Source organism: Halyomorpha halys, unplaced genomic scaffold (genome assembly GCF_000696795.3).
Source record: "Halyomorpha halys isolate HHAL.00 unplaced genomic scaffold, Hhal_1.1 Scaffold65.1, whole genome shotgun sequence".
In the NCBI taxonomy this organism is placed as follows: domain Eukaryota; kingdom Metazoa; phylum Arthropoda; class Insecta; order Hemiptera; family Pentatomidae; genus Halyomorpha; species Halyomorpha halys.
Window position 1 is genome coordinate 511,919 of NW_027109066.1, and position 12,159 is coordinate 524,077.

Genomic DNA, 12,159 nt, shown 5'->3' on the forward strand with positions numbered 1-12,159 from the left:
ATACAATAGTCCCCATATAGTACATCCCATACAATAGTCCCCATACAGTAAGCCCTATACAATAGTCCCCATATAGTACGCCCCATACAATAGTCACTTGAGAAGAGGGGGTAGGAAGAATAGTGAAAATAGGAAGAATAGGAGGGGTAGGAAGAATAGGAGAAGGGGTTTGGACCAATCAGATAATTTAGGAAATTAGGCGGAGCCTAGAGAGCCTATGAAATTAGAAGTAAATATCTGAGAGGGGGAAAAAAGGCGTGACTAGAAGCAGGGTACGAGGCTTCCAAGAAATTGGAAACTAACTTTCATGTGTTAAACATAAAATAGTTAGACTGATGCAAGTCCATTGTGAGATGACAGCATGTACCTGCCTAAGTGTCAGCCCTTGCTATGGATATAAGATACTAAGGGCTTGAAAGGGCTGTTAGAAGGGTCCCTTAGAATCTAGTCGTTTTTATTGGGTTCTTTTTTCTATACAATTGTAAGGGAATGTGAACATATGGAACCATATGTCTAAAGTGACTGAACCTATAGTTGGGCAAGGGGCAATTGTTTAAATTTATAATATCGGTTCCTTAACTTGCGGCAACGGCGGACTTGACTGCAGACGGGAGTTACATCGGCAGAGCTAAACTATACTGGGCTGTACGAAACAAAATGGCAGAAATGCCTCTTTTGGCGTAGTAAAAAATTTTACAACCATAATTACAAAAATTCTGACCACCTATCTGAATCACCTCCTTGTACAACCTTCGGTCGAGTAAAGTACTTCCTTACAAATTACTGCAACCCTGAACCTTCATGGGCTGTAGCAGTAGAGATTTATTTTATTTATAAAACAAACTCGTGCTAAAGTTCCGATTAAAAAATTGTTTTATTTCTTTTCATATAGACAAGTAATTAGTTATGTATATGATGAAAAAAACGTTTAATATTAACATGATAATAATTTTTTGGTCCAAAATAATTAAATTATGCCGGGCCGAAGATTCTTCATATGAATATCTGCGGTGCCTAATAGGAATTGAATACACAACTTCCTTTAACCAGTTCTTGGCCACGTCGACCCTGCTGTAGACCCCGGGGTACCCGGTTCTGGCACACCCTTCGCCCCAGGACACCAGGCCCCAGATAACCCCGTTGCAGGACAATGGTCCTCCGGAGTCACCCATGCAGGTATCTTTCTCTTCAGATTCTTCCAGAGTACATAATGATCCGTTCTTGTTCAACAATCCAACTGCAACAAAACACATCTTTAGGGGAATTTATCTTGTTGTGTCGTCATATGTGACATTAGACCTGATTTGGTTCTAAAATTGTATTAAAGTAAAGTCATTGGTTAATAATATTGTTGTTTGTTTGGAATTGTTGAAGATAATATGTGTAATGAAAGCTGTTTATGATACATTGTTTTTGTGATGGCTACATTGGACGAAACGTCGGACTTATAAAGGAATAAGAAATGTTCTGAGAATAAAATCTATACAAATTTATTTTTATTAAACAGTCTCAAGAAAGTGCTAAGGTTATAAATAAACTAATAGCTGAAGTTACCATGGATACGACTCACAGTTATGAAGTTACCATGGACACGGCTCACAGTTATGAAGTTACCATGGATACGACTCACAGTTATGAAGTTACCATGGACACGGCTCACAGTTATGAAGTTACCATGGATACGACTCACAGTTATGAAGTTACCATGGATACGACTCACAGTTATGAATGGACCATTGATGAATAAATATCGTATCCATGGCAATTTAAGCTATTAGTTTTAACTATCGCTAATTTTTACCCAACTCTGTGGGATGGAGGGGGGGGGGCGGCGACGTTCTCCAAATTCGTGCTTCTTTCTCTGTTCTGTTCAGGCTCATTTCAAAGTCAATATTAAGGATTCCAAAATATATTTACTGTTCTAAAAAGTAAGGAATGAATATAAAATTGAATTGACTTGGTCAACTTTTCAATTATTGTTTTATAGGAATAATTAATAATAAAATGATTTCTTTTAAGGAAAACATTTAAACATAAAGTTCGATACAAATAAATAATTTTCTCAGATATAATAGAGTAAGTTGTTAAAAAAAAAAAAAGTAAAAATAGTAATCATTATTTTTTTATAATATTTAATGTTTACAACAAAAACTGACTTAGTATTATTAGTAATAGAAAAGAACCAATAGCAACAACAAAATGTGAGCATGCTTGGAGTAACTAAATTTAGTATTTAATCCCCCTGCCTAGCCATTTCAATTATACAGAGTGCGGCAGTAACGGATGCCACGCCTACAAATGGAATAAGCCCCGCCTTCTGGTCCCCTCCCCCCTCCATTATACCTCCCTTCTCCTTACTCCGAGATTAAGATAACTTCTATATGGGATAGTAATTTATTGTAATGTATACATACATGAATATATCTTACTCTTTTTTTCTATTAATATCCCCTCACACAATTTCACACTAAGTAGGCGCAGTTCGACGACGCGGAGGGCAGTGAAAGACCTCGCAGTGAAAGATCTCGGAGTGGTCACCCCCCAACCGTAGGCTTTGCATGTTATTCTGCCTTCATTGTAATGATTCAGGAGGGCTGAAGTTTCTGAAATATTTCCTTCGGGTAAAACAGCAGGTTGAGTATTTCTACCGAACTTGAGGTCGCTTGCTAATGCAATGGCCCCGAAGTCGTAGAAGAATTCTATTGGATCAAAATCCTCATGTACGAAAAAGGCCTGTACCTTCGTTACTCTTCCTCGTTCTGCATATTTGCTTCCGGTTCTGACAATATGCCACTTCGGCTTTGAAACTGTGTATGAGTTATCATCTTCTACTGCAAATGAAAATATATTTATTAATACACATTACTTCACTCACTTTCATTAAATGATTTCAATCGCATGTAAACATGTATAAATAGGGCAACACTTGTGACTCGAAATACTTTATTAATTCAAAATATAAAATACTTTGATTATTACATTAGTTTACAAAATTTTGTTTTTGTTTTTCTACATTAGCCTCCAATTTTAAGAAAAATGGAGAATCGAAAAACAGTGTTTTTCAATTGAACTTAAAATAAAAAATTCAATTCCCGTTGGCTTTATTAAAACAGTAAAGAATTAACAGTACTTTAAATATGGACTTAAAGTAATTGAATTCCCTTTAAAACAAGATCCCTCTCGAAGGAGTCAGGCCAATAAGTGTTATAATTTAATAAGAATATCCACGCCGCGTTCCCAACCTGTGGACACCCTGAAACAGCAATAGTCGATTGCTCTGCCATGGAAGGGTACTTAGCAAGATTGTCGAGAAAGACCGAGAAGTAGGCATCGCCATGTAGTACTCTGGAGGGTTAGACCGCTGGTGAACTGGAGGATTCTTCCGGACAGATACAGACCAAGAGGGCTGGAACTATCATACTTATCTTCCTCTCCGACAGAATAACGACATATTTTTCGGTTGTGAGTATGTATAATAATTTCTAGACAGTGATATGATGAACATATGTAATTATGATAGATATTAATAAGATAGTTTGAGAGATTGTTTACTTACAATTAACAAGACAATGCGCAGCTGTCAATAAATATAATTTAGAGACAATAACAGCTCCACAAATATGTCTAAACTCCTTGTCAACTTTCCTCTGTAGTGATGCTAAGAACGGTGCATTCCTGATGCTCGCAACATGTCCTCCGACGATCCTAAAATTGGGTTCTTCATCTGCTCCACCTTTATATCTTATAAATTTACAATAACCGGGACTTGTTATAATAAATAATAATTGATAAAATGGAAGTATCATAGCATAAAAATAACCTCAAAACCCTCACTAATAATTTTTACAAACATCTGTTGACAAATCCGTAGTGAGGTGAGTATACGGTATAGAAAAGGATGAGTACTTTAAAACGTAACGTCATAATTTGGGTCATTTTATATTAAATGTCCGTTTTTATTTTACTTCAGAAATTCAAAGCGAGATTTGTGGACTTTGTTGCTAAAAGCTGTCTATCAAACTACAGAACATTTTATTTCGACCCCATTAACCTCGGGCCAGTCTCCTGCTGAACTCTACTTGAGAAGAAGAATTCCAATTCGTCTGGAAACTCTTCATCCGAATATTAAAGCCCGTCTGGTTTCGACCTCCAAGAATGCTTGTTCTATTCAAATGGGGGAGTGAGTCCATCAAGATAACCAGGATGTTTGGCAGTTTGGAATCGTCACCAGGAAAATGTCACTACGTCGACGTATTGGATTCAGGGCGTAGTTCAAAGCGACACACCAATCAGCTACTATCGCCCCTGGTATCTAAGAAAAGTGTCACATTTGCCCCGTCGTTCTATCTACCTAGGAGACTTGGAGTTCCAACTACTGCTGAACCATCAGAGTCAGATGCTCCGAGAAACTTTTCTGGCGCTGACTGTGACATCATGACACAGAAGAACCCTATGCAGATGGTCCTCCTGAACCCAACCAGCCTGAAGCGCCTCCAGGTCGCAGATCGTCAAGACAAAGAGCACCTCCACGTTACCTTTTAGACTATGACCTTTATCAAACGGACTAGTTCTTATTCAAGTGGGGGAATGTAATGTCTGTAAATAGGTTACTCTTTAGGGATTATAACACTGCTCTACCTTTACTCAGTTGTTCTTGTTTAGCCTCAATTGCGTGAATCAATGTATTTAGTGTGTTTGTTCAAGTTACTTATTACAGTCACTTTTAAGTCACAACAAATGTGCAATTAATTTGAATGACTGTGAACATTATCAATAAGAGAGAATTAATTACGGCTCGTTATAATCTGTAAACATAAACTCACTATACAACAAAGTCCACTAATCTCGCTTTGAATTTCTGAAGTAAAATAAAATCGGACATTTCATATGAAATGACCCAAATTATGACGTTACGTTTTAAAGTACTCACCCTTTTCTATACCGTATACTCACCTCACTACGGATTTGTCAACAGATGTTTGTAAAAATTATTAGTGAGGGTTTTGAGGTTATTTTTATGCTATGATACTTCCATTTTATCAATTATTATTTATTATAACAAGTCCCGGTTATTGTAAATTTATAAGATATAAAGGTGGAGTAGATGAAGATCCCAATTTTAGGATCGTCGGAGGACATGTTACGAGCATGACGAATGCACCGTTCTTAGCATCACTACAGAGGAAAGTTGACAAGGAGTTTAGACATATTTGTGGAGCTGTTATTGTCTCTAAATTATATTTATTGACAGCTGCGCATTGTCTTGTTATTTGTAAGTAAACAATCTCTCAAACTATCTTATTAATATCTATCGTAGTTACATATGTTCATCATATCACTGTGAAATTATTATACACACTCTAAATCACAACCGAAAAATATGTGGTTATTCTGTCGGAGAGGAAGATAATTATTAGCTGTTCACCCAGAGAGTTTTTTTTTTTTTTTTAAAGCACCCTAAAAATAAAACAAAACATGAATTAATATAATTCCATTACAATAAAGAACATAATTCAAAGAGAATATTATCTTTACTTTAATTCTACTTTAATGTTTGAATGTGAGTGGCCCACGTGATCATTAATAAATATGAATAAATGATAATAATTAAAGAAGAATGAGTAAAATTTGTATTTATATGCTCTTGCTCTTATGGTTCAATCTTTATTTTCAAATAAGTATTTTTTTTTTTTTTATTTGTTGTGATTAGTATTGTTTTTATTTTTATTGTAATTATTTACAACTTAGATCATAAGTTCCGTACTCTATGAACATGATTGTAATGTTTATTTTTTTTTCTATTTTAAAATTGAGGAGGGGGATGTTAGGCTGGTAATAGGGACGTGCGGGTTGGGGCACAAGTCCCAGTGCGCTCGGTTCAGAACGTCGTGGGTTCGATTCCCACATTCATTTTTCAGCGGTCCCGAAGAATGAATCTTGACACTCCCACCTTGGTTAGTACGCGGCGGCAACCTAGGTAGCCAACAGGGATAGGCAAAAAGGACCACTAGGCCACTTGTAGGACTTGTTCCCCCCACAAATACCAGTACCAGTAGGTTGGTAACATTTTGTAAGTTAAAACCTGAACCTGTAAGTTACCTCCAGGCCAGTTGCTCATCTTTTATTGTGTACTCTAATTTAATAAAACTTGAGTCTTTTCGTTACCTTTTGTTTATTAATTATCATAGCCAAACAATAGCTGAAGCGTAAAGAGGCATGCGTTTCACAGCTTAAAACTATGCAGTGACACTGAACACAGTGCATCAACAACTTGTAAAAAAAAAAAACCTAAATAGGTTGATGAGAACCTTATACGCCTGACCTGATATTTCACAACAGAGAGTGAACAAACTAAACCACGTTACGACGTCTTTCTGCACACATATTATTCCCTAGACTTCTTAAAGGTAACATTTTAGAAAATGATTTTCAGGTCCAAAACGCATTTTATGATTCTATTTCTTCCCAAAACCCTGAATTTTTCAGTTCTTGGATTCAAAAGTTGATAGAGCGTTGAGGAAAATTTATATAAAATGTGTGTACATAATTTGCTGTGTACAGGGCTTCGGGTGTTACACATTATATTGAATTTATTCATATTCTCATGTATTTATTTTATATGTATTTATGAATTTGTATTATCTACCTCTATCGGTTCCTGATGAGAACCAACTGAAAAAATATGCGCTATATTTAATTCAAACACTAAATGCCATAGATATGAATATCTATAATTAATCATTGGAGTTCTTCTCCAACAGTATCGTATTTACCGATTTACTATGATATTATATATGAGTTAGCATGCAGGGATTATTAATTATTAAGTAAAGTCTTTGTTACATCTTTTATATTTACAATCACATATACATTAGCAAGAATAATATAATGAGAGAGCATGGTAGATCTGTTTCCTTATGCGTTAATTATTATATTATGAATTGAGAAGTACCAGTTGCGATCTGTTCGTTCTTTATACTGACTCTAAGTTATCAATTCTATTATTGCCATTCAAATTACAACGGAAAAGGTCTTATTTGTTTTAATGCACTTGTCCAGCTTGGCTGTAGTAGCGGAGCGGATCTTGGGTCCCGCGTCATTCTGTCTATTGCCGGCGGCCGCTGCTGAATCCCTGCGAGGTGTGACTTCCTCCTGTGGCCACCAACTGGTCAGCCGCTCTGCACCGTCCTTTCTCTACCTCTCAACTGTCTTCCATGCAAAGACTGTGTCTCTTGCCCAGACTCTCTTCTTCCTAGACTGTGTTCAACTGTGGCCTTTCCTCTCCTCTCCCGCTCTTTTTACTTCTGCTCTCCCCCCTACTTCTAATTTCTCCCCACTTCCGATCTCCGTTCTTCTCATTGGCTCTCCTATGCTCCCAATCTTTTACTTACCCTTCAGAGGGGGTGGGAAGGTCCAATGACTTTCGGCGAAAGTCGGTCTTTTTCCTCCCTTCATCTTCAAATTAAGGCAGCTTCCTTCTATGACAGAGGTCGTAGCACTTTCCCGAGATTTTTAGGGTGCCCAGGTGTGAGATAAGGGCTGTTTAGATCTACCTACGCGGTTGACCGTTCCGAGGGATGCATGCCCCAGGCCACCTCTGGTATCTACATATCTCTCTCTAATGGTATATACATTACTCTTAATGTTTTGCCAGTCAGGACAGGCGGCTCATTTGGCATGCCGACAAAAGAACATACTTTTATATAAGTTAAAAAATTCCAGCTGGTACCTCTCATACATATCAAATTTGTGTACAAATGTTTTGATTTGATAAAGCTTTTTTGGTAAATAATCATTCCTGTATTTTATATGAAAGGAAGGAGTAATAATATTAACTCTTATTTTGATTTTAAAAGGTGTTAAGAATACAATGTTCCGAAGAAACGCTAAAAATCCATGATAATGGACCCTTTGGACCAAAACCATAATAATAATAATCGACCATTTAGACAAAAAATATATACCATTTTATTCCTCCAACCTAACCATTTCTGAAACTGGATGCGCCTGCAGTAGGGTAGTGCATGCCACTGTTGCCAATAACCACCACTTCATTTTTGTTTTATTGATATAAAATATAATAATTATCTATTAATGGGGGGGTGGATTTAATTTATATTGAGCACCTTACTGATGGGGCTGCATCTTATCCAACTGCATCCGTCCGATAGGTTCGGCACACCTCGTCTACATCCTTCGGGGATGTAGATGTCCAGGACCAACCCTCCTGGTCAGTCTGCGTGTGCATTTTCTCCCTGTGGTTCGCTGATGCCGATGTTCCAGCCCCATCCTCTTCACGTTATACTTCTCTTTGAGGAGCATCTGCAACTCCTCGTGTGTCATCGCCCAACATACCCCCGTGACTCTAAGCAAATGCAGTCGCTGTATTAAGGCCAGTCTTCTATTATGTTGCTGCGTGAGGGTTAGGCTCCACGCAAGGGATATGTATTTCCGAATACGCCTTTATAGATTGTAATCGTGAACAGGTTCCTACGGTCCCAGAACGCACCCCGTATTCTACTTGATCAGTTAAGTGACCGGGTCACCTATCCCTTAAGTACATCAGATGAGGTGTAGCGTCGAACCCTCTCCTTACTTTCACTCCGAAATCTTTAACCTCCTAACCTAGTCTTATCCTTTCACTTTGGACATCGAGGTTGATAGGATGAGCCATGTGCGCGATGATCTTCATCCAAGTTATGCTCAAGCGGTTCTCTTGGTCATAACTTGGGTCTTCTCTGTGGTCAAACTGAAATTCCTCCTCAGGTACTCACGAGATTGGCGCATCTCTGTGCTTGAATTGTAAATATTGCTCTGCTGTTTTTGTTGTTTTCATATCGGTTAATTTTATCAAATAACAACGGAAACGAAAACTAACAGTATGTTATTCTCAATACACATTTCGTTTTATGAAGTTTTTTTTTTCAACGGCTCATTAACGTTTAGGAAAAGCAGCAGAAACGATCACCGATCACGAACACACTTGTTAAGTTTGTATAACATTGCTTTGCGTAACTTCAATAAACCATATGATCATGACCTCTTTAATATAGCTTACTATCTAACAAATTGGTCTTCAACAGTGGATTATTATTCTACATATTTATATACATGTAAATATGAATAAACATAATAAAGTTTTTTAACACTTAAGTAATATTTATGAAATAGTTAACAGACCCTCATGCCATATCAAAGAAATCCTACTACAATTGGTAACCTTCTGATTGTCAATTTTCTATTTGTAAGGGTTTCCCAAACCCTCCAAGCCACTTAAATATCCATCTTCCAACCGTCCTATTTCCCTCCTGCCCATTATTGGCAAAATCCTAGAAAAACTCTTATTAAAACGCCTCTATCCAATCCTTGACTCACATCATGTTATTCCTGACCACCAGTTTGGATTCAGAACATCTCATTCTACCATACAACAGAGTGATCGAGCGGTTGATGCCATATCTTCCACATTGGAACGCGGTATGTACTGCACGGGAGTCTTCCTCGATGTTGAACAAGCTTTTGATCGAGTCTGGCATCCAGGTCTGCTCTATAAACTTCGTAAATTCCTATCCCCAACATATTTCCTTATAATCCGCTCCTACCTCACCGATAGAACCTTTAAAGTAAATCATAACCTAGCCTACTCATCTCAGTTTAGGCACACATAACATCTATTGAAGAATGGTGTAAAAACTGGAGAATCAAAATAAATTCTGACAAATCCCACCAGATCACCTTTACTCTCCGTCGTAAACCTCTGCCCTCCTGTCCTACAGTATCCTATCTAAATACACCACTAATGCCTGTTGAACAGATTCGATACTTAGGACTCCATCTTGACAAGAGACTTACTTGGAATCCAACCACAAGACTGAAACGACAAGAAACTGCTCGTAGATTCCGATTGCTACAACACTTACTTGACAAACGTTCTAAACTTCCCATTCACTACAAAAAATTAGTATACACTACGATAATCAGACCAATTTGGTCATATGGAATTGAGCTCTGGGGCTCCACCAAATCATCAAATTCATCCCGCATCCAATCGTTACAATCCAAAATCCTACGTAAATTCCTTGATGCTCCTTATTACGTCACAAATAAACTCATTCACAAAGATCTTAACATCCCATTCGTTGCAGATTTGACCCAAAACAGATATGCGTCTTTTCATTCCAAACTCCTTAACCATCCTAACCCATTAATTCTTAATCTTTCATCCTTAACAATCCCTAATAATCCTCCGAGGCGTCTGAAAAGAACATGGCCACGGGACCTTCTAATTTAAATTAATGTTTGAAGTACCACCAATGGGTGGTTCCTTCCCAAGATTTTCAAGTATATATGAAACATACTTCATATTTACCTATTCTATTATTTTGTACAGTTGTAAATTACATTAAATAAATAATTTAAAAAAAAAATTCATTTGTAAAGTGCGAAATTAAATAAGAAGAGAAAATAAGATTAGTATTTCATAGGTTTCGATGTAAACTCGTAACATCTAATTAAATTATGGAATAATTGGGAATAATACATCTCCTGGAATACTCCAAATACTCCTTTGAAAGCATATTAATTTTTTTTTAAACATAAAAATGTTGATCGTACCAAAAACTATTTGTGAAGATATGTCTAACAGTTTTTGTATTGAACTCGGCAGCCTGTAACGGTAGGGACAAGTAAATGTAACTTGAAGGAAATGAAAGCAAATCTGTGGCCTCCTCGTAGTCTCGAACCTTCGGTGGGTCTTATTGTTATAAAACCGTTCCAAGCTCAATGAATCCTATAATGGTCGAAAACATAACATGTTCCAAGCTCAATGAATCCTATAATGGTCGAAAACATAACCGTTCCAAGCTCAATGAATCCTATAATGGTCGAAAACATAACATGTTCCATAGAGGATACATCCTGTGAGGCACAAGTATCTTCCAGCTTAGATAGTGTGCTGTGGTCTAGAAGTTGTACTTGCATAAAACAGTAGCGTATGTGTCATTGCCAGGAGCTAGCTTCCCAGAGGTAGGTAGAAGCTAAGAATGTTTTTAGATCTCATCGCGAAGAGGGATAGGTTTCCTTCCCCTGCCTACTGTGACGATATGCTGAGGCCATCACGGCACCATTCCATCACGGCACCATACATCACGGCACCATTCCATCACGGCACCATACAGCACGGCACCATACATCACGGCACCATACATCACGGCACCATCCATCACGGCACCATCCCATCACGGCACCATCCCATCACGGCACCATCCCATCACGGCACCATCCCATCACGGCACCATGCAGCACATCTAAATTCAAAACAGGCATATGTTAATTCTTATAAATTATATTATTTAAAATGTACTATTTTAGTATATCTACTACTACTACGACTATAAAAGGTAATGGTCAAATCTTTGTCCGCAATAAACTTTAATTACTGAACGATTTACGTGCTGTTTTTTTTTCTAAATGTTCCCTGTTGCCATGGAAAGGTTTAAAGATAATGAAATCACCTAACTCTCAAGTAGAGACAAAATTATGAACAAAATTAAAGGTTTTCGGTTTGTAGCACAGAAAGTATACTTTTCACAGTTATTGTATACTAATCGATTCGATTCTTTTCGAAGAATAAGAAAAAAATATCACTGATTCCATTGGGCTATCATGTTTACAAACAATTATAAAAACATAATATGGCGCGGGCTAATGTAGGTCAACAGTTTTTTTTTTTAGAAAAAACACTTCATATTGGTTTTTAGCGTCGTCTCTAAGTACTAAGTAACATTCTCAAAGAAATTAAAAATTAAAAATTTTTTTAACTTGATTTATTTGGAGGAATTTTTTTTCCATTGACTATTGTTCATAACTCTCCTCCATTTCATCCGATTCCTGCCTTAAACCACTGGCAAGTTTTGAATAGATTAATTGTAATGTAGAGTATTGTAGAAGTTATTTATATTTTTTGGGAATTTTTAAAGGAAATCAAGGCGAAAATTTTGGACTAAAATATTTTATTTCCCAATTTTTTTGAAAATTCCTATTTAAGGATTTCTTGAATGAAAACCAAATATTAACTTTGTTTCACTCCTAAAAAATCTTATATCAGTCAGTCTGACAAACAGTACAAATTCCATTTTCGTCTCTTTTCGCATATATATA

At 37.0% G+C, this 12,159-nt stretch overlaps 3 protein-coding genes across 4 annotated transcripts in view; 1 reads left to right on the top strand and 2 right to left on the bottom strand.

The window, feature by feature from the left end:
- Nucleotides 1–12,159, bottom strand: part of LOC106692652 (trypsin-4) — a 49,443-nt gene that overhangs the window by 29,706 nt on the left and 7,578 nt on the right. The window lies entirely within an intron of this gene.
- On the bottom strand, nt 32–4,877 carry LOC106692648 (trypsin-1). Of its 2 annotated transcripts, none has more exons than XM_067047278.1 (3): nt 3,557–4,877; nt 2,415–2,831; nt 32–1,237 (listed from the first exon to the last, which is right to left on the bottom strand). In XM_067047278.1, exons 1-3 carry the CDS (start codon nt 3,804–3,806, stop codon nt 885–887), a joined length of 1,020 nt encoding a protein of 339 aa, XP_066903379.1. In that variant the 5' UTR covers nt 3,807–4,877; the 3' UTR covers nt 32–884. The 2 variants fall into 2 exon arrangements, with proteins under 2 accessions (XP_066903379.1, XP_014294191.1); XM_014438705.3 differs by having other exon boundaries at nt 2,430–2,831; nt 3,557–4,868.
- LOC106692647 (trypsin-3) overlaps nt 4,938–12,159 on the top strand; it is a 17,031-nt gene continuing 9,809 nt past the window's right edge. Inside the window, exon 1 of the mRNA XM_014438702.3 lies at nt 4,938–5,272. Within this exon, the coding sequence (XP_014294188.3) occupies nt 5,023–5,272 (250 nt within the window). The 5' untranslated portion in view covers nt 4,938–5,022. The remainder of the gene's footprint in view (nt 5,273–12,159) is intronic.